Genomic DNA, 27187 nt, shown 5'->3' on the forward strand with positions numbered 1-27187 from the left:
TCCAAGGTAATTGCATTTTTCTTTGTTAAAGAGTGTGAATACATGTTGATTAAAAGAATTTCAGTGTTGATCTCAGGTAAATATGATAGGCAGTCCTGTAAGTAAAGCCTGTATTGTCACATATTAAGGCAGTGAATTAAGATTTCACAGTCTTAGTTCTGACATGTTTTTAATTTTTGAATACTCAAACTTTGTCATCTTAATAAAGTTATGCTTGAATGTGTGCATGCATTTTTAAAATTTTAAATTTGATAGTGGAAAGAAAGTTCTGAAAGTGTAAGGGCACTTGGCGATTTGTAAGACATGAAATGTTCCTTGGTGATCTGGGAAGGATGTCGTATAACTGAGCAGCAGCACTCTGATTTGCAGACTGTTGGGTGGTCAGGAGGCAGTCACTAGGTCTGTGTCGATTTGTGCAGAGTTCACTAGCCATTTTGCTGTATGAAAGCTCGTGAATGTCTTGCTGCTGCACAGAGGAAGTCAAACCACGGGATGAGGGGTGTATTATCCAAGTCAGAGAACTGTTTTAGTCAAAAAGCACTCCCCAAAAAATTAGTGTTAAAGTTTCGTAGTAAACTAAAGGGAGAGAAGATTTCAGAGTTGCTAATATTAAAGTGAGTAAGACTGCGTAATACAAAGACGTGTTACAGCTTTCATTTGCCAAGTTATACCAGTGCTCTAAAGCTGTGCAATGAAATACTCGGCTCTGTGAAAGTTGTAGAAGCACTCCTTACTTTTAACGGGGATGGTGGTTTTTATTGATGCATTGCTCAGTAAACATGCATGTGGTACCTAATATTAAATATCTGAAGTTTTTTTGAAGGTTCTGGAATGCTGTTGCTAATTGACGAATAAGTGCTGTGGGTTTTTCACCTGCAATCTTCTCTCCTGAACGCTTCAATTTAAACTTCAGATTTCAGTAATTTGTAATGTCAAACCAACAGTAATTCCGATTCTTGTATCCTTTTGCAGAAAAACAACAAATCAAGCTGTTCAAATTGGAACACTCAATGTGCAGGATGTCAAAATTTGCTTTTGTTGCAGATTGGCAGGTCACCTTTTATCTTTGTGACCAATTTTATGCTGGAGAGGTCTGTGTTAATTCTGACAGAGCAAAAGCAGACATCGGCTGTCCCATTACAACATACTGTTGACAAAAATAAAATAACAGTACTAGCATAACAGCAGAGCTGTTACCACGAGTTTGATTGTGAGTTTACAAAAGCTCATAAAGCTAAATAAAGTAATTCAACAACAGTTGTATTTTAGATGTTGTCTTAGGGTCTTAGAATCTTGGCTCCTCCCTTTATTCGGTTATTTTATGAAGCTGCCTTTGTATTTTAACTTTTATAATCATACTTGGCTTTTTAACCGTAATTATGGTAACTGTTATTTCTCACTTCTCTCTCAGCAGAAGAGTCGGAAGGCATCACTGTCCTCTGATAAATTGGGAGTCCTTGCTAAGACTAAGACAAATAGAAGCCATTAGTTGAGCCTAGATAAAGATAGAAATCTATGTTTGAAGTATGTGGTGCTTGCTTTGAATGGAAAAACCAAATTACAGACTTTTTTTCTGGTTTGCTTTGTCTTCCCAGTGAAAAGTGCATGCAGTTCAAAGGTAACGCTCCACCTCCTCGCCTGGCCTCCGTTCTTGCTTTCATTCTTGAAGTACTTCAGAGAACCCAGAGCACTGAACTGTGTGACGCTGACTTAGTTCTCCCAGCTGTGTTGAAATGCATGGTGTTGGTTAATGAGCTACAAGGTAAGCTGCTTGTTTGCTTTGAATATGTCTCTGCACACATGTAAGAGTTTTGTATTCCTGAGCATCTTTCATCCCAATATTTAAGACTTTTAGATGAGGTGAATGAGATACTTTGGCTGGATAAACTGGACAAGCTTTCTTTTTTCTTTAACTGGTCTGGGACTTCTGTTTTCAAGAAGCAGAGAACTGTCTTGCTTTCTTTTGTCCTCTTATGAACTAGTGATAGCCTTCTTGGGAATCTGAAGAGTATTTTCTTTCCCCCCATCCTTCCCACCTCATTTCTCCCAGACTTGGTAACTGTGGAAGTGGTCTCAAACCCCTTTAGGTGCAAGCAAAAATAAGACTAGCATACATTCTTGCCATAGAGGCTTTATAAATGGATTAAAAGTAGTGTGTTGCTGTCTGAAGGTATCTTTGAGTCTTCTTTCTTCTCTTAGCATGCTTTGTTTGGCAGTGAGAATGTCTTTCTTTTTAGTTTCTTAAAAAATGAAGCACTGTGTTTACCCCACTGTGGTATAATGAATGCGCATGTGTGCATAAGCTCAACATTTCCACTTCTTGCTGCCAGGAGAAGCATTAAGCAAAATGGGGATCCACCTCTGACAACTTCTGGGGATTTTGTCTAATAAAATACTTTTTGATTCTGGTCTATAAAAGATATATATTGAAGGACAAGATATATGCTTAGGAAAACAGCTGAATCATCACACAACTTTCTTCCCCCTTTTGCCACCATGGCCATATGTGCTGAAACAGAGCGTGCCTACTCTGCAATATGCTGCGGAGTGAGTGAGCTGGATGTCTTGTGCTGCTGTGGCCACCAGCTCACTGCTTGCCCAGACAGGGCTCCAGCACGCCTGTGTAGAAAAGCCTTCGCAGCCCAGTTCCACCTTTATAATGGGACAATTCAAGTTACAATATCTTGTAACTTGAATATTTGTTTGGAAAAAATGAAGGGGAAGAAAATAGTGGGGTGGTTTTCCCCTTAAAAAAAAGAGGTAGGGTGGATTTCAGAACAATATCCACTATTGAAAGGAGTAGATCTATATAGCTTTGGGCAGGATATGGTGCTATAGCTGCTGTTCTTTATTTCAAATAGGAGTGATTAAAGAATACAGATAGAACTTAAATTTAAATAAAATATCTGTTTCCACTAAGTGTGTGTCTCTTTGCTTTGACTCAAAGAGATCATAGTGTACTTAAAAATCTGTATCTTTAAAGGATGATGGTGGTGAAAATAAGACTTTTGCATAAATTTGTGATTCATTCTGTTCTTCTATAGCCAATCTAACTGCTCTCACAGTAATTTCCCTTGCATCAAAGTAAGATAAAACATTTTTTTTTCTCATGTAAAAAATTTTAGTCTTCATGAAAGACATTCTCCAGATGGTCAGTTCAAGAGCTCTGTGTGAATCTTGTGATTTTGCTTTTACAGTTAAAAAAATATCTACAGACATTGTACAGTACACGGTAGAAGGCTGCCAAGCAGGGTCAAGAGGAGAACGTGCCACCCAGCTGACTTCTGTATTTAGGTAACTGGAAAATATGCCAGTTGGCAGTGAAGTTACTGCAAGCCAATTGACAGCAAACATGTTTTTTCAAAATAACTAATTATCCTTAACATACTGCATTGTCACTTGTTTATGGTATTTAAATAACACTACTCTTGACACTGGTTTTAAACATAGCTTGGCCAAAAGTAGAAGAGAAATATACCTGCTTTCTTATGGATTAGGGACTGTTTTGAAAGGTATATGACAGAGGGGTATGTCACTGCTGCAATGGGAAAAACTCCATATAAACGTTGATGGCCAGTGTTAGGTGCAATGAAAGATGTGTGGGCTTAAGGTGAAGTGCATATAATGGACATCAAATCCTCATACAACAAGCTTAGCTGCTTTTTTTTCTTTTAATTGAGTAGATTTTGTGAAAAATAAATAATAGAGTATTATAATGTAAACTGTACTTATTCCATACCTCTGCAAAATGAATTCTGTTTCTCACATGGACAGCGTAGAAGAGCTGCATGAGGTGAGACCCAAAGACATTTTGCAGACCTAAGCACTGGTGTTGTATGGGGTCATATCTAGATGAAAGCTTCAGAGAGACTCACTGGAATAAGAATGGGTGTTTGTGGGCATGCCAGTCTGCACATGATACATCACTTTCATGGGATGTGTCATCCCTGGAGTGTTACTTCTGATTTGAATGTAATCTGTGATCTTTAAAGACCTCAAACCCTCGGGAAGACAAATGGATGTACTTCCACCCCATGGTCTGTCCTGCTTAAGATCCAGTGCAGCCTTATAAGAAACGCCAACATTATTTCTGCAGACTTTAATCTAGAGCTCTTGTTTTGCTGGTCTTTTTTTAATCATTATTTTTTATTAAATAATAAATACATGTTTTAGTTTTGCATTCAGACATGTTAAAAAGTGCTCTGGAACAAGTCAGCCCTGGTGAAACAGCAGCAGAATCTGCCAATTTGCTCGAAAAGAAATGTGTCGGATTTTTAGCATTAGTCTTCAAAAGCACGCCTTCGTTTAAAGAAAGTATTCCATGTAGAGTATTTCAGTGTAACAATATGAAAATTGCCATGCAGCCAGATTGCTTGTTCTGATTACACTCTTCAGTTGTTCTTGGCATGTTCTCTGCATCTGGTTTTGACCTTGCATTAAATGCCTCTGTGTCCCCCTCAGGCAGTTTATCCAGGACTATACCACCGTGTATGATCACCGGGTTTTTAGCATCCTAGAAACTGTGGCAGTCTTGGATCAGACGTTAGTTACCAGCCTGATTCCCACAATCACACAGTCTCTGAAGGATGTGGAGCACAAACAAGGTCTTGGAAGAAATGCTGCACTGAGGTTTGAATTTTATTTTAATATTGTTTTTTGACAATAAGCAGTAGAGGTTTAGTCTCTTGAAAGAAAGCAGCGTTAGATAGCAGCACAGATACTAAAAATTGAAGTGATTTTTTTTAAAGTGTGTTATAGTGTGAAAAGGTCCTCAGACCTTTCATGGTTTTAATCCATCTATAATTGCTAAATATTTCCAGAGATGTTTTCACACTAGGGTATACAGACCCCAGTGGAATTCATGTGGAGCCAGGTTGCCTCTGCTCACTATACTGTACGTTGCAAAACAGAATAAAGAAGTACCCATAGCTTAATTTCAAGAGTTCTCTCCTAATACAAACGTCCGAGAGCTGTGGACATCCAGAAGAGGCTAGCTTCCTCTCCCCAGCAGGCTTAGCAGACTCACCCCTCAACTGCTTGCTCCCCAGGAACTTAAGACAGAAATATTTGACTTGTGAATCCATCTCGCGTGAGGAGGAGATGGCACGTGAGGTGGCAGCCCCACACAGGTGGTGGTGTCTCTGGCTGCGGATGCAGCACTGAACTTCCAGCACCTATATAAATGCTGTTACGAAATGCCAGGGAGCTCTGCCCAGGGTGGCACCCGAGCCAGAAGGGCTCCTGCTGTTAGTTCTGCTCACTGGGAGGCTGGCCCTCCACTCGCCTGTACTCTGGGCAAGGAACTGGCCTCAGTGTTTGCGTTAGAGCGTATACTGGGACTGCTCGGATGGTGGGATCCTAGTCATGCCTCAGGCTGGAGAAGTTGTGAGGTGTGTGTTGGCAAGCCCTGGGCTATAAAAAAACCCAAAGAAAAGACTTGTGCGAGAATGTAAGTCATGAGACAGCGAAGGGTAGTCACAGGGTATTAATTTTTCATTTAATGAAAAATATATTTAACTGATTTGTAATTATATTATTCACTTTTTATCATCCTCTATCAACAAATACGTTTGCTTTTATTTAAGGGAATTCACCCAAGGTCAGACTGAAGTACCATTATATGCAGGATTTTCATACTACCTTGTTTTGATTTTTTGACAGCTATTTCATAGGAAATTTCTCTTTTTTTATATTGTTAATAAGGTAAAATTCATCCCTTTATCTACAAAGTATGAAAAAGCAGGTGGTCTGAGCTTCCTGAAATAGGTGCTTGGAGATTACTGAAGAGCTACATTTCTTTTAGCCTCATCACTTAATGTACATATTATCTAATCGGTTGTTGATGATTTGCGTTAATAATTTGGTTTTAGAATATGATCCATGAACATCTTTATTGTAAGAACACTAATACCCAATTTTTTTCTCTTCCATCCGGGCCACTGAGTAAAATTGTATTAAAATATTCTGTGCAATTACTGTAGACCTTAAAGTGCAAACCCATATATATATATAAAAGAAACAAAATTCAGAGGTTGCATTAGATGCTTACAGTCATGATGTCTAGTGTTGTTATTGCAAGGGACTAGTATGAAAACTGCAGTTTTGTTTGCTCAAGTTGATATTTCATGACAAAGATAGATAATTAGAATAGACCTAAATGTCAGAGGAAGTACTTCAACAATAATTATATTGTCTAGGTTGGAGAGTATTAAAATGAACTTAAGGTGAAAAGTCTTATCAACACATATGCACTCTTCTGGAAAATTCACTTGAGTGACAGCCCCCTTCTGAATTCCAGGTTTATTTTAAAACAGTCATTGCCCTTTGTAGAGGATGGTGGTCTAAATCTGTGTCAGTGCCAGTCTGCACCCTAGTGCCAGTGGCTCGCATCGCTGTTCTGTAGCATGAGTCACAGAGAGATTTCTTAGGCAGAAATCAGATAGCAAACATGATGAAGCCTGCATGCCATTCTCATCTAAGCCTTGGAAACTCCATGTTTAAAAAAAAAAAATAAATCTATTTTACAGCAGTTTACTAAGAAGTAGACTTCTAAGCATCTTCACTACAGTTCTAGCTGTAAACAGTGCAATCCTTACTCTTCTTCCGATCTGGCCACGCTAAAAATTCACAGCAAAGCAAGCAGTTGAATAGATGGGAGGGGGGAAGTTACTGTGTTTTAATAATCCCAATATGTAAACAATGTGTTTGGGAATTGTGTGCTTTTACTCCTAGGATGTGTGAGATTAAGTAACACGTTACATTCTTTTGTTGTGTTTTTTTTTTTAACAGAGAAGCCTATAAAAGACTCTTATCTTACCTCTCAGAGGCTGGGCGAAATGAGATACAAAAACTGGAAAGTGAGACAGGTTAGCAGTGTGCTGGTGATTAATCCTTTCCTCTTGAATGTTCTGACACTGTCGATACCTAAAACTAAAGTCAACAACACACTAACCAAATTCTTTATCTTTACAATGACATTACATTTATCAATTTTGTGGGTTTTTTCCCCAAAGGTATGTATTGATTTTAGTAATTTCTGTGGTATTTGAGTATTGTTGTGCATATGAAGAGTAACTCTGAATATACTGTTGAATGGCAATTGAAAGATACAGCAAATTTATTACACGTTAAAATGTCGATATGAGCAGAGTCCGTATGGCAATAGGATTTCAAAGAATCAAAGTAATTTCACAACTCACATTGAGTGACACCTGACCCTCTAAAAATTTTATTCAGTATGTTCTTAAGAAAACCGTATCTTTGTAATTTCTCATTTATTTCAGTAGAACGAGAAAAAAACTGTGATCTCTAGTACTGAACCTGAGTGTAGTGCATTCACCGGGAGTTGTGCCAGTATGACAGAACTATCACTTGTTAAGAGAGGGCTTGTGTGTATGTTGCACAAAATGTATATAGCTATCTTAACCTTCCACGTGTATTAAATAAAGTCTTTCAGAATCCAGTGTAAAATCTTTTCTGTTGTCTTTGTGGGTAAAATAAGGAAAAATAGGTTCAGATTTTCTGTTCTTTTCAATACTATGTTCTATAAATTAACCCATAATTTCCAGTGATCCCGTGTTCTTTTTATTAGTTATGACACTGTTAATTATCCATTTAACTTAGACTAGGTGTAAATGGTGTGAGAAAAGAGAGGACAGGCTTCTAAAGAAAATACTCATTTGGGGAATTTATTCCATTTGATCATAAGCTAGTAATTATTCTGGTTTGCCGGGAAAGTTGGATCTTCCAAATATTTTGTTGTTATGGATTATTTTATGGGCTTTCCCAGGACAGGTCTAGCTCTGTAAGTTTTTCTATGTATTTTTTTTTTCCCCGAAGTCCATAGGAAACTTTCATTAGTGGCTGTGGTGTTCACATTTTTCACTTCCCTCAGTAACCTGTATTTCTGCAGCTACTTACTGGACTTTGGGAGTGGTAAGTTTGTTCTTAAGGGCAACACTGGTGAACAGGCTGCTTACTTCTAAAGTTGCTAAAATTTTAACTTAATGATATTAAAGGGAAGGAAAGATTATTTTTGTGTCTAATAACTCCACAAAAATCCTTAAAATCTTGTTTGGAGCAGCTTCTTTTTCATTACAGTAATCTGATCAAGTCGAACTAGATAATCTTTTTGCCTAAATCAGCTATCGTTACATCAGATAATGCAGTAACTAAAAGCCTCTTTAGGCTACTTAATAGTGCGGAACATGGAGGTTCTTTTCATTATGAAAGTGACTTACTGAACTTGCATTGTAGTTTCTTGTAAGCTTCTGTATCTGGGAGGAGTTTTATTCTTCTCAGGACGATTGTGCTTCTAAAAAGCTTTTTGAAAAAGTAAATAAAATAATAAAAACCTCTCCAACAGAGATTGATAGAGATGTCTTCGAAATTTGAGTCCTACCACACAGTAGATTACAGAACAGATGTCTGACTATAGTAGTACTTCCTGAGAGTAAAATTCTTCAGCTTTTAAAGGATAGAGCAGATATAACAAAACATTTAACGATGTGTTTTGTAGGTTGTTGCAGACATATTTAATGCTATCTGTAATGGTTGGAAGTTTCTGAAAAAGCAACAGGGCCTTATGTAAATGCGTAGCAGCTCCTGGTGCATGAGAAACTAATTTAAACAGTTTGGAAATTACCATTCTTCTCTGTCAGAAAGTTAATGCAAACAGAAATAAAGCATTTTGCATCATAATTTATCAACACTGCCAAATGGGCAATCTGGTTTGGTCTAATTATTTGGTATGGACATTTGCAGATGTGACTGACAGTTCTGCTGATATTAATGAGATGAAGGCTTGCAGAGTGCTAGTGCTAGTCTGCACTGACTTACCAAGTATACACCAAAACAACGGTCTAAAACCAGTTAGGAGGAAAGAGAGTGCTGATTTATATAGAAAAGACTGAAAACTGCCATCAACTGTAAGAAATTATGTATTACGTCTTATTAGATGGTCTGTATAAGGACTACTTAGGACACTGAACATTATTCAAATTAAACCTTTCTGTATTATTTTAGATATTAACATTTTAGTTCAAAACCAGGACAAATGCCTAGCTTCCTTATACAATGCATGGAGAACTGCTTAAGCTAAAGAGCAGGAAAAGCTTTTAAAGCTGGAAGTCTTTTACACGGGTTGCTGCCACTGACAGGAGCAGTTCACCTGCATATAGATGCAAAGTCTACCTCTTCACTCTCCTTCATAAACAGTAGGATAGAACCTTGCTGTAAATCGGGTAAAGAGAACTACAAATAGGACTTCTACCTACTGCTGAGTGGCATCCTTAACCTCTGTCAGCCAAAGGGAACTCATCCCCTGCCAGACTTGCTGTTGCTTCTTCCTCCACCAAAGATCCATGCCCATTTGTACAAGGCTGAAATTGGTGGGTGCATGCTGAGGCATCTGTATAGGACCCTGTACACAGAATAGGAAGAGCACGAAAGCAGAAGCAACTCAGTTCTGCCCTGGGATCAGTAGCCTGGTGGCATGGAATGTGGCTCCTGGCCAGTGGAAAACAACATCTTAGGGGTTATCCAGCAGATGGATACGTGTGAAGTGACTTTGGACAGGAGCCAACAAGAATTCTAAGCAATTCTTTGATGTTAAACTTACTTACAACTCTTGCTTTGGAGTACTTTTCCTGCCGGTGTGTGTATATGTGGTTTGAACCAGAACCAGTAGATGCTTCCGGTATTACCAGCAAGTCATATACCAACCTCAGAGGCTCACTGAGGTCATCCATCACCTCTGCATTGTGGATGTTGGGACAGGTAATTTCAGACATCTCTTTTCAAGGTTATATAGGGAGAAATCCAGGGAACATCAGGACAAAAGTTCTCTGCAGTCCACAGGGTAAAGATGTGTCAACTGCCTTGCCCAGCCTTACAGGTTTTGGCATCTTTGTTTCTCAGAAGCCGTGGGCCATGAGTTACCAAAAGCTTCCACCAATGGCTGGGAAGATGTCTTTCTCTGATGGTCCATTTGCGGGATGATCTGCTCTCCACTAAGTAATACAGATCAGATGCCTGTTTTCTACTTTATCCCAGGCGAGTATCACAGCAAGGCCATTAAGCAAGGCTTCCGTGAGTCTGTGACAAGGATGTTGGTTACAGGAAAAGAAGGATCATGCCAAATCTGTGATGATTTCCAGCAGATGAATAAAGGTATGTCCCAAGATCACCTTCCTAGAGATGTATACTAAGCTTTATGCCATATCTAATATGAGTGCTGTCATTGACTGCACAGAAGACAACAGAAACTGTCATTTGGATGTCACCAACCTGTGACAGCAGCAGCTGTGTGGATCGGTGTGCTAGTGGGAGCTGTGTTCCAGGCGCGGACCAGACCTTATAGTGCTTGCAACAAAGGAGCTGAGGGCTGGGGATTTGCCTGGGGATCAATGACTCTTGCAAGCAACTCAGCCTGCACCGTGTGTTGAGAAGGCGCACCTGTGTTCCTGTCTTTCACCCAGCATCTGCATGACGGTTCTACACAACGGGAGTATTTTTGCTTACAGTCATTCAAGCTATTCTAGAAGATAATGGCCATTTCTACCATTTAATGGAAAATACAGTGGCAGAGACAGCATGATCTCAATCGTGTATGGATGCAGACCTCTACATCTTGGTTGGTCCTGTTTAGATCAGTGGCCTGAGTGATGTCATCCAAATTTCCAGGACTTGGGAAGCTATTCTGTTGCACAGTGAAAATTGACTTCCAGGAAGAACTGTTCAGTTAGCATCTGACTGACTGCACAGCGTTAGAGAAGGTGCATTTGCCTGATGAAAACCCATGTGGTGATCACTAACTTGCTATCTTCATATGAATACAGGACCACCATACCTGTCCATTTATAAATCCATGCTTCTTAACAGACTTGGGTTTTTTTGACCTCAGATCCCAAAACATCAATGTCTAGATGGAGATCCGTGACAAGTGGTGTCCCTTAGGGGGTCCGTACTGGGACCAGTACTGTTTAGTACATTCATCAGTGACACAGACAGCAGGATCGAGTGCACTCTCAGCAAGTTTGCAGATGATGAGCGATGAAAAGCTGGACAATAGCTGCCAGTGTGCACTCGCAGCCCAGAAAGCCAGCTGTAGCCTGGGCTGCATCAAAGGGAACATGGCCAGCAGGTCGAGGGAGGGGGTTCTGCCCCGCTCTGGTGAGACCCCACCTGCAGCGCTGCACCCAGCTCTGGGGTCCTCAGCACAGGAAAGACATGGACCTGTTGGGGTGGGCCCGGAGGAGGGCCATGAAAATGCTCAGGGGGCTGGAGCACCTCTCCTGTGAGGACAGGCTGAGAGAGCTGGGGCTGTTCAGCCTGGAGAAGAGAAGGCTCCAGGGAGACCTTGCTGTGGCCTTATAAGAAAGACGGGGACAGACTTTTTAGCAGGGCCTGCTGCGATAGGACAAGGGGTAATGGTTTTAGACTGAAAGAGGGTAGATTCAGACTAGATAGAAGGAAGAGATTTTTTTACGAGGGTGGTGCAATACTGGTACACATTGCCCAGAGAGGTGGTAGATGCCCCATCCCTGGAAACGCTGAAGGTCAGGTTGGACAGGGCTCTGAGAAACCTGATCTAGTTGACAATGTCCCTGCTCATTGCAGGGGGTTTGCACTAGATGGTCCCTTCCAACCCAAACTATTCTATGGTTTACAGACCTTGTTGATGTATTTGCTTCTGGGTTCAAACTACCCTTCAAGAACAATCCATCTTATTACTGGTACTTGGACAGACAGACACCACTGCAGTTTTGCTTCTTTACCCAGCTCATTCAGGCTTTTGTGTCCTCTCACAGGCTCGGAGCAACAGTATTGCTACGAACCCTGCCTGGGTCCTTCATTCCTTTCTTTCCAGCCAGCACCTGCCCACACATGCTGCTGTAGGAAGCAGTGTTGCCATCAGCCTGTTGTCTTAGAGAACCATTCAGTATTAACAGATCACTGAAAGGCAAACCACCGTTGGTGCAAGACAACGTGGTAGGGACTGCATTGGTCTGCGTTAAGTCAGACCTGATGTGCCGAAGCCGTGCTGCAGGGGAGCGCATTGGCTGTACAACAGATGACCACTCCAGACAGCTTTGTTTTGCCTAAGTTTGGTCTGAAGCTGCACCATAACGTGCTAACCTGATTTGCCTTCTGTAGGATCCTCCTTTGGCCTGCATTTGTGTAGCGCTAGGGCAGCACTTAGTGGAAAGGAAGGGTCTCTCTTACAGTATATTGCTTAAATATAACACTGCTTTCAAGGATGGAAATTTACTGCAGTTGTAACTAATTTCCAGAACTGAGGGTGAAAAGATCCTGAAAATAAAGTTGTAGCTAGAATACCGAATGAAATTCAGAGAAACTTCACCTGGGCTTAGTCCTGCTCCCCTTCTATATAATGAAAAGTTGGTGTTATTAAGCCATTTTGAACATTAATTGATTACTCTAACTACAGGATCACCACATGTCAATAGAGTTTTAACAAAATACTGAATTTCAGCAAGCCTGGTGCATGGTCTGTGTCCAATATCTCCTTTCATTTAGAAATGCTAATAACGGTGACAGGAGACCTGTTTGAAGTATAGCAGGCATGAGCCTTGTGAGCATTTTCTACGCTGATCTCATTGGCCACAGGACTGTTCCAGGATATAAGATGACTACTGTGCCCTTTTCTTTTTGCAATATAGAGAATTGAGAGCTGAATAGAAAGTATTTCATTTTTGTATTTTCCTTATTCCAGAATTCAGGATAGTTATCACCTCTGACCCATTATCATCCCTGTGATATGAAGCAGCTGTCCAGTGCACCATGAACAATGGCAGGGAGAGGGAAGTCTGGCTTATCATTCTTTTGGTAACCTTAAAATGATAACTGGAAAAAAGACTCCTTCTGTTCAAAATTCACATGCAACTTCCATTAGTCCCACAAAGCTGTCCTTCTATTTTATAAGAGTTTTCCATTTGTTATTGTTATTAAAGAGCAGGAACATGGTAATTTAAATTACTTCTTCCTTTCATTTTCAATGACAAAAAAAAAATAGAGGGAAGGCACTTGTTTCAATAAAAGAGCTTCTGAAATAGAAAAATTTACGCCTTTTATGCTGGAATAGAGCAGCAGACCTATAGAAAGAATAAGGTTCTGCATATGTGTTGTAATTGCACAGAAAAGGAACTGCCAATAGCATACACTACTTACAGAGCCATTTAAGGAACTTTGATAACTGTCCACCTAAATGCAATGTATTTCCCTCAGGAAACAGAAAAGAGGTTTTATTCCACTATGTTTTTCCTTCTTTCAGTAGCTCATGGAAATTATGTATGCATGGGTATTTTCAGTTTAATCATATTTTGTAATTTTTAACTATTACTTAAAACTCAAATTCAGTGTAATCAGCCCATCTGTTAGCAATGGTTATAAAATTATGTTGAAGATTAAAAACCTGATGCAGCGTCAGTATGTCCTAGCATAATTAAGCTTGTTTTATGATAAATTATTAGGATATGGCTTTTGTCTACTTGAGCAGCTTTAAAATGGTAAACCATGGTAGGCTTAATATATGACATTTGAAGGTATGTACAGAACAACAACAACAACAAAAACCAACCCCAAAAAAACAGTTTCTCAGATCCTGTGTTTATAGATGGGGTGTCTTTGCAGGCCTGGGAAATGCCAGCAGGGTAATTCCGCATTGCAACCAAATTCACTGCATTTTTTCAGTTCATCAAACACTACCTTGGATCTCTCTCCTCCCTGTAGAACGTCACCCACACAGGCATTAAAAAAGCAAGTTTACTAAATTCAATATTTGTTTTAAAAAGGGCCAGCATGGCCTGTATGGGCACTGGTAGAAAAATTAGTGCAGCATTCACTTACATAAATTGAGGGTATTGCTAAAAATACGCTGTTCCTCAGTACTTGAAGCACTGCAACATAACTTAGTCTACCCACAGCGAGAGTTAACATTCTAAGCATTTTAATTCTGGCATTACTGTGAAACAGCTAGATATATAGTCATCTCTATTGGAAAACCATTCTTCATGTGGACACTTTTTATCCCTTTAAAAACATGTCCTTGGGGAAAAAAAAACCAAACCAAACCAAAAAAGCCCATTTTGCAAAAATAAAACTGTATAAGCCCTTTATATAATTTATGTGCTAAACTTCCTACAAAGTCTTCCTCCCCTACAAACTCTGCCTGCAGATGAAGTGTTTTAACCTTGCCCTTTTAATTTATTCTACATTCTAATTTTCAATAAACAGATGCCGCCTCTTTTCGCGCTTGTTTCCACATTGTTCCACATTCTGCCTGTGTTGTTTCTGCATGTGTGAATATTCAATTACCTATTTCTCCATGATTCTGCAACTGATGTACTAAATGTCTGTACAGGTTTGGGGGAGGGTAACTAGGGAAGGCAAAACTTCAGAAAAAAAAGAGTTACAGAAGTTTAAAGTATTCCGAGAGTCAGGTGCTTTCCCTGAAAACTGCTAAGTTAGGAAGCAAATCACAAGCCACAACTAGAAATACAAGGATTACAAAGACACGTACAGAGAAGCAGAATTGCTGCACAGTGGCTCAGAATATGTAAGTATTTCTTTGGTCAGCACCTGGGTGTGAAATGCTCAATAGCAACCAAAGGGGCAGAAGAGGTGGTTGGTGCTGCTGCTTCTGGAAATTGTGTCTTTTTTTGGATAAAAATCACAAAGCAGCTGATTGCCACTGTGGTTATTTATAGCTAAGATTTGATAACACATCTTTGGGAGTCAAAGGTGAAGTATGCTATACAAAGGATGAAATGTTACTCTTGATGCGAATTCTCCGAGAAAGGAGATCACAGGACAGCTTTGCAGTACAGCTCTCAAGATCTTGTGGCCCAAAAGCCTAGTTGCAGGTACAGGCTTTAATCTGTAAATCTAAGGAATCCAGGGCACAGAACTTGCACTAGCTTCCAAACTTGAGAGTAACTGCTGCTGCATTATTCGCTCGTAAGGATACCTCTTTCCTGAATCACTAGTGAGCTCTTACCAGTTGCAACCTGCACCTTTACCTTGCACAGTCCCAGCCGGGAACCCGAGCGACTTTGTCGGCAGCTGCTCTCACGCTGTGCTGGTCAGACCCCAGGAACAGAACCCTCAAGCACGGGAATATTCTTATCATAGACAGCTGAAAGGCTCTGTGGAAAAACCAAGTTAAACTGCATTTCAGAGCCATGTACCAAACTGGTAGGCTGGGTGGGAGCAAAGGTTGGGTTCAGAGATTTGTGTTTGCTAAAAATGGCACAACATTTAGAACAGCAGAGGCAGCTCTGGAGCTTGCACACAGGAGTCTGCAACTGGTGCATTTCAGAAACCAGGGATGCGAGATGGAGAGATGGTGGAGCAAGGACATGGTGATTCAGAAGCTTCAGCTCACTGGGCAGCCTTTGCTGGCAGGACTCCGGCACAGTTGCAGCGGGCAGGTGAGGCCAGCTTGCTCTCCCAGCCCTGGCTCCTCCCTAGCAGAGACCCCTCAGTCAGAGAGCAGAGCCACTGCTGGCACCAAGCGTGCTCTCTGCCTACTCTTGCACCGACACCATCCTCTTTTCTTATCTGGCAATAAGTAATTGGGGTTTGCTCACCTGGCAAGGGTTACGTGGCATTTTCTGACTCCAGGTGCTGCAAAGCAACCTCATCTGTACTGTAGGTCCTGCAACAAAAGCAAAAGGAACCAGACAGGAAAGCGTGGCACAAAAACTTAGCGGGAAGGAGGTTGTCGTGAAAGACTCCTCTGTGCTCAGTGGAGCCTGATGATAAAGAGCCAGAGCAGAATCCTGACACTAACAGCAGCATAAGGTTGTCCCGAGGCTCCGTGGCTGTGGTACCCTTAACTCATTTAATGCAATTGCACAGCTGTTAAAACTGCCGTTCACCAGCACAGACAATTGGTGGTAACAACCAGGACAGTAAGAGTCTAAAGGGCAGAACAAACATGACAAATAACTTTCTTGCCGTAGACTCCTGCCTTTCAGTCCTCGAACCAAGAGGCATGTGCTGCTTTGTATAAGGAAGCTGCCCCCTCCGCTTCCCAAACACAGGCCGCTGTCGCAGCTTACTGCTGCCATTCCGTAGCCAGCCAGATCCACCGTAATCCCTCCTCTTGCTCTCCAGAAGGAGCAGTTTAGAAATTATTTCATAGCTACAGCTGTGGTAAACTATGAGGCCTAGGAATAAAAGCCTCAAAACTAAAGTCGGGACTTACAAAATATACTTTGCACTATAGTCTGGAAGCACACTGGGCTTTACAAAGGGCAAGAAATTAATTCTCCCACCACCTGCAAAATAGGAAGCGTATGTCAGTTCTGCACCCGGAGCGAAAGCTGAGCGCTTACCTGGTGCGGCCCCTCCAGGACGAGGCTCAAAGCCCCTACACACACGTTTTGATTATTGTAGCCACCTCTTCTTGAAAATGAGACACACAGTATGTTTGTGTCCCTGCAAGTCACGCGTAAGGAGAGCTTTGAATACTTGCCAGGCTTGGGACCTGTGGCCCACGCTGGGCGACAGTCAGATTTTTAAAGTGTAAATGGCCTCTTAGGAGAGCTGGCCCTTGCATGCTGATTTCCAGTACATCAATGGAACTAAAAAAAAACAAATACCTTGATGTACAGCCTATACAGCTCCCATGCAGTTACAGAAAAGTACTGCCTGGCTGTAGGCTTGCTTTGTGTGCAGAGGAAGACACAGTTAGCTCTCAAGTCAGTGTGCCAGGTGAAGACTCTGCAGCTGCAGCTCTGCTTTATGCGACAAGAGTGAGAAAGCTCAGCAAAAAACCCCCACAGAACTTTCTAACCTGAAAACTACCAGAAAAGGTGATGTTCCGTGAGTACGCGGCCCAGCTGGAGACGGAAACGGTGATAAATTCACCTCCCTGTATCACTAACCAGACCCTTAAAAGTTAAAAGAGGCATTTGACTTGGAAACATTGCTCACTGGACAAAGTCAAACCTGTTCCTGTCCAGCAAGCGCAGGCTATTGCTGCAGCATATTCTGCACACGGCATTTGCATGAGCATCAGTAGGACTTTCATAGGTTGGCTCAGATAACACAGTGGCAGGGAACAGATCAGCAGGTAAAGCAGAGAAGTGCACAGTACCCGCAAATCATAAATAGAGAAAGATTTAATTACATGCTTGGTTAATATTTACAAGCATTGAGGTTGTTGTTAGATATGTAAATAAAACACGGAAGTAAGACACATGGGCTGCAGTATCCAAGCAAAGCCAAAATATAACAGGTTAGAGTATTTATTGTGAACTGGCATATGCCTGGAGTACGGAATGCAGACACACTACATAAACTGAAAGAATAAATAAATAAATATTGACATTGTTCTACACCTGTTTAGCCTCTGGAGACCAGTGATTTGTGGGACCATATGCTGGACAAAATGAGACTGTTCATTGATAATTGTAAATGTGGTGACCCCTTGCAAACTGGATATTAAAAATATTAAGTAAATGGCACATTTTAATTATACAGTAAAGAGGCTGTTCTCCACCATTAAAAGACTGCAGCTGTCATGAGGATTTGATCATATGACAGAAGGTAACATTTATTTGATAGTAGACCTTGGTAGATGACATCCAAAAATGATCCTTAGATTCTCAAACACATTCAGTTCAGATTTGGGTTTAACCATGAGGCTTTGGTGTCTTTGTCTTTCAGCTGAGACAATTTTTATCTCTCCCTCATATACTATAGGGCTCGTTTGTTTTTTATTTTTGTTTTAATCTGCTTTGCAGTATTTAAATTTCAAATTAAGTAGTATTAAATGAGAAACTGTAAACGATGGAGTCTGGAATTGGAAGTCAACACATTTGTTATTCTTTTTGCCAAAGGTATCAAGTAAGTTCCATAATTATCACAGTATCATATCGTCTTTGTCAACATAAACAGAGCTTTCTGTCAGCTTTGAAGGTGCCATTGGTGAACAACTGAACATGCAGACTTCACAGAGCAGCAGCTCAGGAGAAGCTGAGAGCATTCACAAAGTTGCATAAGGAAATGAAGTAGAGACAGGTAGCAAGTAGTCACCACCAGAAGTGCCAAACACTCTCACGTATATGCTCCTATATCTGAGGCAGAGGAGAGGAACTGTAGGTTTTGTAGCTTCCTTCCTGCCCGTTGTGATCCAGCTTTAAGACAAATGTGTGAAGGTAAAGGAGCTGCCTGTGTAGATTCATTCTTCTCACTGATCCAGAGAAACCCTTCTATACACATGGGTTGATTTTTTCCCACTCCACTTCTAATTTTATGAAGTCCACTTTCCTTGTCTCACATTGTGCCGATCCTGTGGTGAGGCACTTGCAGAGTCTGAAGGTTGGGGCATGTGAAATAAGGAGCTGGAAGAAAGCATGCTGCTATTCCATTGGAAGCGAAAGGGAGCGTAGGCCCATAGAATACTTCTTCCTTCCCTTCCTTGCTAACATCCAGCACCTGCAGGCCAAAGCATACAAAATATTTCAGAGATCAGAGAAGAAAGCGGAAACAAGATTTGCTGGCACACACCACGTGTATACTATTAATCCCAACGGAAAGGTAGTTTCAGTTCATTTTTATATTGTATTTATGGATCTGGTGATCCGTTGCTGTCCTCATCACCCAAATCTTATGCTGGCTAGGCATTCAGTAGCGGACAGCGACACGGGATCCTGCTTCAAGGCAGCAGATCATGCCACTGTGCAAGTAGAATACTGTGCACAGAAGTGCCACTGTCACCACAGAGTATGAATGATTTGTCACTTGGTGGTGTATAAGGAGCAAGGGAGCTCTATGGAATTTGGAAAGGCCAAATAAATGATTGACTTAAAAGAAAATGCAGGTATACAGAAAAAGTGATTTTTTTTTTCTTCCAAAGGAGAAAGTAACCTCGCATTTGCTGTATTTGAAGATAAAAGGGCTAGTTTTGCTGGTTAAAGCCAGGTACGCTGCCAACAGCTGAGAAGTGGCAGCTCACCCAGCTCTGCCAAAGCACTCATTATACTTACTTCTTCCTTGAATGCAGGGACTGTCTCCAGCAGGCTGCCAGTTCACAACCAGTTTGGGGATGCGGACAAATGTCCATTTAAGAAAGCAAGATCCCAGTATCACTTTCCCTTGCCACTAAGCAGTATTTAAACCCAGCTGCAATCCTGCAAGGTACCTGCTGATTATATATGAGCCTGTTGGTGAAGTACAGCCACCACCCTGACACTGTGCTATTACTCCATCTGAAGCACTGTGTGTCAGTTACTGTCATCCAAGCCAGTCTGCATGACTTTTTTCCAATAACAATTGTTAGGTATGGTTTCCAACCATTTGGTAAAACATAATTATACTATGACCAGAACATGGCTCCATCTGCTTATCTTGCATGATCTAGTCTTTACAAATTCATACTAATAAGCATTCATTTTAAGACCAGCAGCTCAATATCTAATACATTCCCTTATTATGCTAAGTCTAATTTCTAGTCTTACGGGACAGTTTGGAGATGAAATCCTAAAATCCAAAAAGTTGGAAGCAAATGAAAATGTTTATCAGCAAAAGTGCAGAAACTGAGATGTAAACAAAAGTTTCTGTCTGTAATTGCCCAGCTGGTCACAAAAGCGATGGCTGTGATGCAGACTTGCTTCACTCAAACATGCAGAAAGATAAGAATTCCTGATTTCTTTACATGAATACCTGAAAGCCATGGATCTGCAGGCAAGCTGCTCTTACAAAAGATAAGAGAGCAGAAGAGTTTGTTGGACAACCTATTGCCTACAGCAGGGATCAAAAAACCTCCATTCCAGCTTTGAAGCAGTAAGTGCTAGGGCAGGTTGCAGGCTGACTGAACTTTGTCAAAGAACAACTTGATAACTCTGGCAGCTATTCAAAAAGACAACTTGGAAAGAAGGAAAAAAAAAAAGTACAAGATGGGCTGGAAAATTGTTAGCCCACGCCCCATCATCCATTTCTGCAACCCTTTTAATTTTCAACTTAATTGTGTAACCTGAGAATATGTACCTATTATTTTACCCAGATCTTGCCATAGGAGAGATTCCTCAACCCTGTTTTACTAGAATAACTGAAAAGAATTGCATCTACTGGCTCATCTGGAAAGATTTTTAATATCCACAGCATTTCCTCTCTGTGTCTGTGTGAACACTGTCAGGTTCAGTGGCTGCATAAGAAACACCCTTAATCTCTCCACTTCACATGCATTTTCCTTTTTGAATAACCTCTGTGCAAAATTTATCCTTGAAAAATTATTGGAAAAGACTTTAAAAGAAACCTAAATCACTCACCTGGATACATGCCAAAGGCTCATTTGTCCAAATCGAATAGCCACCAACTAAATATATCCTACCGTTGTGGACAGCGACTCCAGACTCATTTTGACCTAAAGCGAGAAAGGAAATAGAAACCACTTTCAGTGTTTAATTAACCCTTTTAACGTCGAATGTTGGAGTTCTGTAATAGGATGCAAATGCACCTGGCAGTAACTCGACTGTTTCAGAATTCACAACATGTAAGAGTGAAGGTGAAGCATGAGGGGGCTGTTCTTTGCACTCTGCAGGAGCCCTGTACAGTGCTGTCCAGAGAGATACCCCAGATGAGCAATAAACTGAGGCTGTGCAGGGAACCATCTGCTGCCTCCTCAGCGGCACAGGTTTTTGTACACGTGTATTTCATAGGCAAGCTCCCCACCTGCCTCTCGGCTGCTAGCATCACACATGAACATCCAAACAGACACATAGGCTGAGAGAGCTGAATGCCCCTCACGTTCTGCCCGCCCCTGTTCACCCCCTCATTCCTCCAGGTACAAGTAGGGTGAAAACTGCAAAAGATGCTGTGCAAGCTCATCCCCATAGCAACAGTCTCCTGAACAAGTTTGGAAGTTCTGAAGGATAAATACAGCCTTAAAAGAATATGCACTACACAGTGCAACAGGCACATTTACCACCAGTTGCAGATACACGAAGAAAGGCTTACATAGCTTCTTTAGGTGCAGGCTGTGGAAACAACCCACCAGGTTGTATCTGAGGAGAGACTACTGTCTCACAGCATTCAGAGGTATAGAGTCAGCTCCAGAATGAGGGTGCCTGCCGTGCCAGTGCTTTTGCAGTTGCAAACCAGATTATGTCCTTCTCAAACGTTCCTCCAGATAATAAAATAATCAACTGGAGAGCCAAAGGGATATGAAAAACTAATTTTGTCTGACAGTGTGTAGCTCCTTTTTAACCTATGTCTCTCTCCCAATGTCCATCAAGCTCTCTAATGACCTGACTCAGAAACCAAGCAACCCTTCTTCAGATCCCAGAGATTAAGAAACACAATGCAATATCTTATAGAACAAAGTTGCTACAAGAGCAGCTTTTAAACCTACCAGGAGGAAGATGACATAAGGCAACTGCCTTATTTGTCAGATACTCATTTCCCTGACATGGTGTTTCTAGCTATCCTGAACTTCTAGATAAGCTCCTACATCCTTTTGTATCCTTTCCAGTGGTAGAGCTCAGAAATCAATTCAAAACCAAGTGGAAAAAGATGACAAGTGAGGTAGGCTTAGTTCTAGGACTCCTATAGCAGTCTGCACTGGAAGTTTTTGCAGCCAGTACTGTTATTAATTGAGCTCCAAGTCTACCACACAAGAGAATGGCCCCAACGTTAATGCTGCCCTGTCCTGGAAATCCATCCTTTTCTGCAAAGCTATGTTGGTGCTACTCTGAGAGTGTGTCACATACCTGTCTCTCCCAGGGATTCAAATGGGTAGTTCATCTGGGAATTGTATCAGGTGGCGGTGAAATTTGGTTGACTGGGTGGCAGGAACATTGAGTTGCAGTGTGATGGTCAAGAAGAACTTTACAGACCCTGTAGCTAACTGAGCTGTTCAACTCATCCCTGACTTGATGGAACTCCAATAAAGACACCTCCTTTGGTGTAATTTATTAAGATACCGTTTAGAAATAAGTGATGGTTAACGGATATCAGTGAAAGCTTTCCCTGTAATGCCAGCAGGAAGCACAACAAAACGGTATTATGGCGGAGACATATCTGCCTGTTGTACACTCAAACAGGGAGCTAAATCTACCACTGCAGGCAAGCTTCCGGGGATTCAAAAGCAAGTACTGGTAATACAAGGACAAATTATTTTTGATTGATTAATTAAATTAATGTGCACCTTCTTAAGAATTTAGCCTACGATGTGCTAAAACAAGTGTTTTGTAGAACACTGAATGCCAGAACAGTGTCTTCTTGGCCAATGAAGGTTCCTAAATCAGAAGCAATTGCAGCAGTCATGGAGTTCCACATACTAAAGGCACCTAAAGGGAAAAGAATTGATGTTTTATTTTAACAGTAGCAAGTTTCCCTATCTGGTGTACAATACTCGCCTGTCAACATGTTGAAGCTGCAACGTGTCCACTGGTCAGCATCTATGCTGTAGGAGTCTATGTGCCGAACCAGAATCCGATCATTGTTATAGTCGAGATCATTCCCACCTAACACGTAAAGTTTCCTTTGGACAGCAGCCATGGAGTGATACACTCTCCTCTGCAACATCGGGCTACGGCTTAACCATTTATTCTGGAAAGAGAAAGAGAAAACTTGTCTCAGCACTGCTTAGAGGCATACCTATATTAGCAGTACAATAATAGTAGCATGTTACTTGTGTTCTCCTTACCCTTGGCCAGAAATCACAGGTATGTATACTTGTGTTGTTCATGTGTTAAATGTGTGCTGGTTATAACACTGACTAGATATACTGGTCTTTCAACATGTGGTTTACAGTTCTCACATTTAAATTCATTAATAGTATTTCTTGATCTGTATTTTTTCTGTTTAGCTCATCGGGTTTCAAAGCTTTTATTATTCTTTGTAATTCAGTAGCAAATCCTCCTTAAGCAAGACTATTAGATGTCTCCTTTGTATACAGTGCTAAAATTATCTGTACTAACTAGCTGTTATGAGAGAAGAGAGATTCTTCTACCTTTCATTACTCAGAAGATCAAATGATCTTATCCTTGGGGAATGAAGCAACAGGGAAAAATTATTTCCTAAAGAATCTTCTCAAATGATTCATGTATTTGGTTTAATGCTAACTCTTTATTTGTGGGTGCTTACCAAGTAATATTCTTTTGCATATTTTCCTTCCTAGTTAATAATATTCAAGAATTCTACCTGTTCAGGGGAGGGGCGAGAGGACACAGAAGAAGACGGATTAAAGCACAGTATTTTAAAACCAAGGAAACAATTGCTCCTGATACACTTACTGAATCAAATGACCTGGCAATGGATAAGATTAATTTATTTAAGTGGAGGAAGTTAGAATCTGTGAGGAAATTCTTTGCTTTGCATGTGCTACCGCTTGCAGTAACTCAAGAGCCTCTAATACTACTGCCTTTTAACCTCCGCAATATATAGCTATACATTTCAATGTGTAATAGTTGAGTATTAGGCATTAATGTTTGCATTAGCAGTCCAGTCTCTTAACACCAGACTATAGACACCATCTGCTTTGCTAAGCCTGCCTGCATCCCCTGATTATATCTTTAGCTTCCTCCACTGCAGCGCCTGCCAGGTGAGCCGCAAAGCGCTGCAAAGGCAAAGAAACAGAGGGGCCTGGTGGGGTCATTTCTAATAAGCCGGGGTGTGAATACTAATCAGCGGTGAGGAAGCAGAGGTCACCCCAGCCGGCTTGTTGGCAGGTAGCTGTGTGCTCTGTGGCAGATGGCAGGCATTATCGACTCGCCACAAAGGCCTTGCGCAGAAGCAAGCGCTGGTGCTGAATGATAGAGTTATTGAGATTCTGTGCGAGATGCAAGCAGATGTGATGGTTTCCAGCACCCACCATAAACAATATGCCCGCAGAATTTTTAAAAAGAGTTTGTGTGTACAAACACGAAGCAGACCTTGTTTGAAGAATGCAAGTGCACAATTCCTCTGTAACTCCTTACTTGCCAGGCCGGGTTTCTCACCGTCGGCACGGCATGCTGGAGTAGCCCTGCCACTGGCAATTTGGGGTGCAACTTCCACATCAGCAAGTAAAGAATCAAAGCGAAAGACGCACAGTAGAGACACAGTATCTAAATATATGTCCCCCTCATAAGCGAAATAAGGTTGCTGCCTGTAATCGCTACTTGGATTTAGGACAGAATCAGCATTCGTACAATCAGCGCATAAAACTGCACCTCAAAAAGAAAGAGGCGGGTGTGTCATTGCCTGCTTTCTGCTTCAGGACCCGTATGTGTTATGCTTTAAAAAGTCAGCGGGAACCACATGGCAGTATCCTGGCACAATTTGGTTCCAAATACAGCAATCAACCCTATTCCACAATCAGAAAAGTCAATACTCTTCCGCGTGGATGTAAATCAAGCTATGCAACTCTGATTGCAAGCTTAGGACTTAAATTCCAAATACAAGCAAGAGGGCATAACCATGCCCTAACCCTCTGAAATGGTTACTGAGCCGTGCTAACCTAATCAAAACATACACACAACGTATGAAATAATCCCTAAAAGATATTTTAGGTGATTGGGTAACAAAATGATAGGCACCCTTGCAGTCAGCAGAATAAGTCACAGCCAGGTAGTATAGTTATGAAAATATGCAGAAAACAAAAAGCCCATACATGCAATTCAAAGCAGAAATACCAATGACAAGGAGCAGTTGCGTGACACTGATTTGGAGTATATTGGAGTACACGTGGCCCAGGGCTGCTGGATTACCAAAAAAACCCAAACAAAACAAACAAAAAAAAAAAAAACCACACCAAGGAAAATAAATACTGATAAATACGGGGAATTTAAAGCATATTTCTGTATTTAATCTCAGATGTCTCTAATACCCACAAGCTGAAAAACATAGTAAGTAGTCAGGGTCTCCATTACTCCGTTAAACTCACACATTAGTACAAAGTGAATTTAAAACACCACTAATCCAAATGGTCAGCATTTTTAGCCTTACCAACTCATTGTATGTATTTGCTAAGACCTGTTTGAAGCAAAACATAGGACAGAAACACGTGCAGCACAGATACCCACCTGCTTAGGATCATAGACCATGAGCCTGTTCTGATACTGTGCAGTATTTGTTACTCCTCCTAAAGGCAAAGTTTATACAGGTTAGGTTTTTTTCATATAAACAAAGCCAGATCAGATCAGGTACAGAAAAATAACTAACTCTAGGGTTCATTTGCTGACATAATTACATTGCACACCACCACTTATGCTTACATTCCATTGCATTTTTTATTCCGGTTGCAAGGTAATAAGTAGGATATCTGTCAAACATCTAAACCCACAAAATAACAAACAGCTCCCCCCCCCCCCCCTCCTTTGTAAAACTAAGTCTATGTGCTAAAGAGGAGATAAAAATTGATATGTTTATAAATGACTGTGTATTCAAACCTCATCAAGATGCGAAGATATACCCTGTCCCTGTTCCAAGGAGTGTGCAAGTGTGACGCGGTTTAAAAGAGGAGGAGGTAAGGCTTGTATCAGAGAGAAGGAAGCGGTCAGAGAGGAGCTCTGCCTAACCAGAAGCATGACGTGGGACACTACTGCCAGCTGGAAAGCATAGTGCAAACCTGTGTGACTGTGTTTGCCTATATATTTGAAGGAAATCCTATATTTAGTCTGTATCATAGGGAGAACATCTTCTGTCTTAGTCAGACTTACTGTGTTAGGAGGTTCCTTCATAGTGACCAGAAACAACACTACCATTTACTTTTCAATAATGTTTAGAAACCAAGGTAAAAAGCACTTCAGAAAAATCCAGAATGGACTCCGACCCAAGTAGATGCTGCAGACCAACTATCTACCTCAACACAGTACACGTTTAATGCCTGATCATCCTGGTCTCTACTGGGTTTAAATGGCAAATCTCACTGAGTAAACTGGTAGAAAAACTCTTCTGTCACAAGTCTGTAATCTTACCTGCATAACCATGTTCTTGAGTGTGCTCAAGCCCCCTGGGGAGGGACACGGTATCACTGCAGTGCTGCTGCAGGTCCCACTGCCCCCTCTGTCACCACCCCGGGCCCATGGGAAGATGGGATCAGAAATAACACCTGCAAGCTGCACCTCACCTTTCATCCTACCAGAGAGTCTGGACGTAATGAGGGCATGCCAGTGGCCACGCACCAGTGAAACTCGTATAGACAGACAAACTTTCTATATCATAGTTTTAACCACACTTGTCAACGATGGACAAAATCCACAGTAATGAGAGGAAGGAATTTCATCTGTTGATGAAACATTTGTTGATGTTTCCCTTTTTGTGAGGACATCCCCTGTTTCAGAGAGCAGCAACAGAGCTGCTTTAATTCCTGCTGACTGAGCTATGGCCCAGTCCTACTAAAGCCACTGTGGGTTTTTTTTCTTTTATTTCCAGCCAATGTTAACACGGCTCCATGCTGGGGAATCCTCATTTTGCCACCCTCCAGCTGCACCTAGCTCAGCATTTTGGTTCAGAGCTATACTGCGATTTTGAAGCAACTCCCCCACCTCTCGCATGTCATTTTAGGCTGTAGGGTGGGACCAGTGTGCACTGAAGTTAAACCAGGAGTTCTGCTCCAGATGTACAGCGGTGCCTAATGGGGCATAAGGGTGTGAAATAATAACTGGTCTTTCAGATGGTTTTGTACAAGCTGAGTACTGGGAATATCTGGTCCAGAGGACCACAATAAATCTAGTCCAAAGCAAAAACTGTGAAGGATACATGGAGTTGATATAGAGAACTCGGCACCAAAGTGTTATCTGCTGATCTGCTCCTACTGGGCTGAACTACTTGCCAGCAGAAATGTACTCTGATCACTCCAAATAACTTCAGTGAGGCCCAGAATCTGTAGCAGAAACTACAGACAACCAAGTGTCTTGTCTTCAACCACAGTAGCAGGGAGGAATAACACTGTTACTTGGGTGCATCTCTGCCAGCACAGGCACGGTAGGTAGCACAAGCTCCCAGCTCAGGGATGCTTACAAGCTAAGAGACAGCTCGGATGAGATGTAGTCTTTTCAAACTGTTTCCATCACGCTCTGCTACACACTGCCCATCACAGCACCTGTGAAGTACACATACAAGAACACACACTGGAAAGCAAGGACTGTTTCCCACGTCTAATCTCACAGTCTGTTTTGGTCTCTGCAGCCTTCACAGCCACATGCACAAAACAATCTTTTCTAATATGTTT

General features: G+C 41.4%; 2 protein-coding genes across 8 annotated transcripts in view; one reads left to right on the forward strand and one right to left on the reverse strand.

Moving 5' to 3' along the window:
• The window catches only part of MMS22L (MMS22 like, DNA repair protein), a 92735-nt gene extending 85263 nt beyond the window's left edge, over positions 1-7472 (forward strand). For 2 of the 3 annotated variants that reach the window (XM_055714301.1, XM_027800982.2), the window contains 4 exons: positions 1596-1762; positions 3198-3294; positions 4462-4629; positions 6790-7472. In XM_055714301.1, coding sequence (XP_055570276.1) covers positions 1596-1762; positions 3198-3294; positions 4462-4629; positions 6790-6871 — 514 coding nt within the window. In that variant the 3' untranslated portion in view covers positions 6872-7472. Of the gene's footprint in view, positions 1-1595; positions 1767-3197; positions 3295-4461; positions 4630-6789 lie in introns of those variants that run through there. The other variant, XM_055714303.1, reaches the window with a different exon arrangement.
• A 9660-nt stretch (positions 7473-17132) lies between these two features.
• Positions 17133-27187, reverse strand: part of KLHL32 (kelch like family member 32) — a 129363-nt gene continuing 119308 nt past the window's right edge. For 4 of the 5 annotated variants that reach the window (XM_055714698.1, XM_055714699.1, XM_055714696.1 and 1 more), the window contains 4 exons: positions 25038-25096; positions 22389-22581; positions 20301-20395; positions 17133-18468 (listed from right to left, as the gene is read on the reverse strand). In XM_055714698.1, the coding sequence (XP_055570673.1) occupies positions 18307-18468; positions 20301-20395; positions 22389-22581; positions 25038-25096 (509 nt within the window). In that variant the 3' untranslated portion in view covers positions 17133-18306. Of the gene's footprint in view, positions 18469-20300; positions 20396-22388; positions 22582-25037; positions 27059-27187 lie in introns of those variants that run through there. The other variant, XM_055714700.1, reaches the window with a different exon arrangement.

The sequence above is a fragment of the Falco cherrug genome, chromosome 6 (assembly GCF_023634085.1).
Source record: "Falco cherrug isolate bFalChe1 chromosome 6, bFalChe1.pri, whole genome shotgun sequence".
Taxonomy (NCBI): domain Eukaryota; kingdom Metazoa; phylum Chordata; class Aves; order Falconiformes; family Falconidae; genus Falco; species Falco cherrug.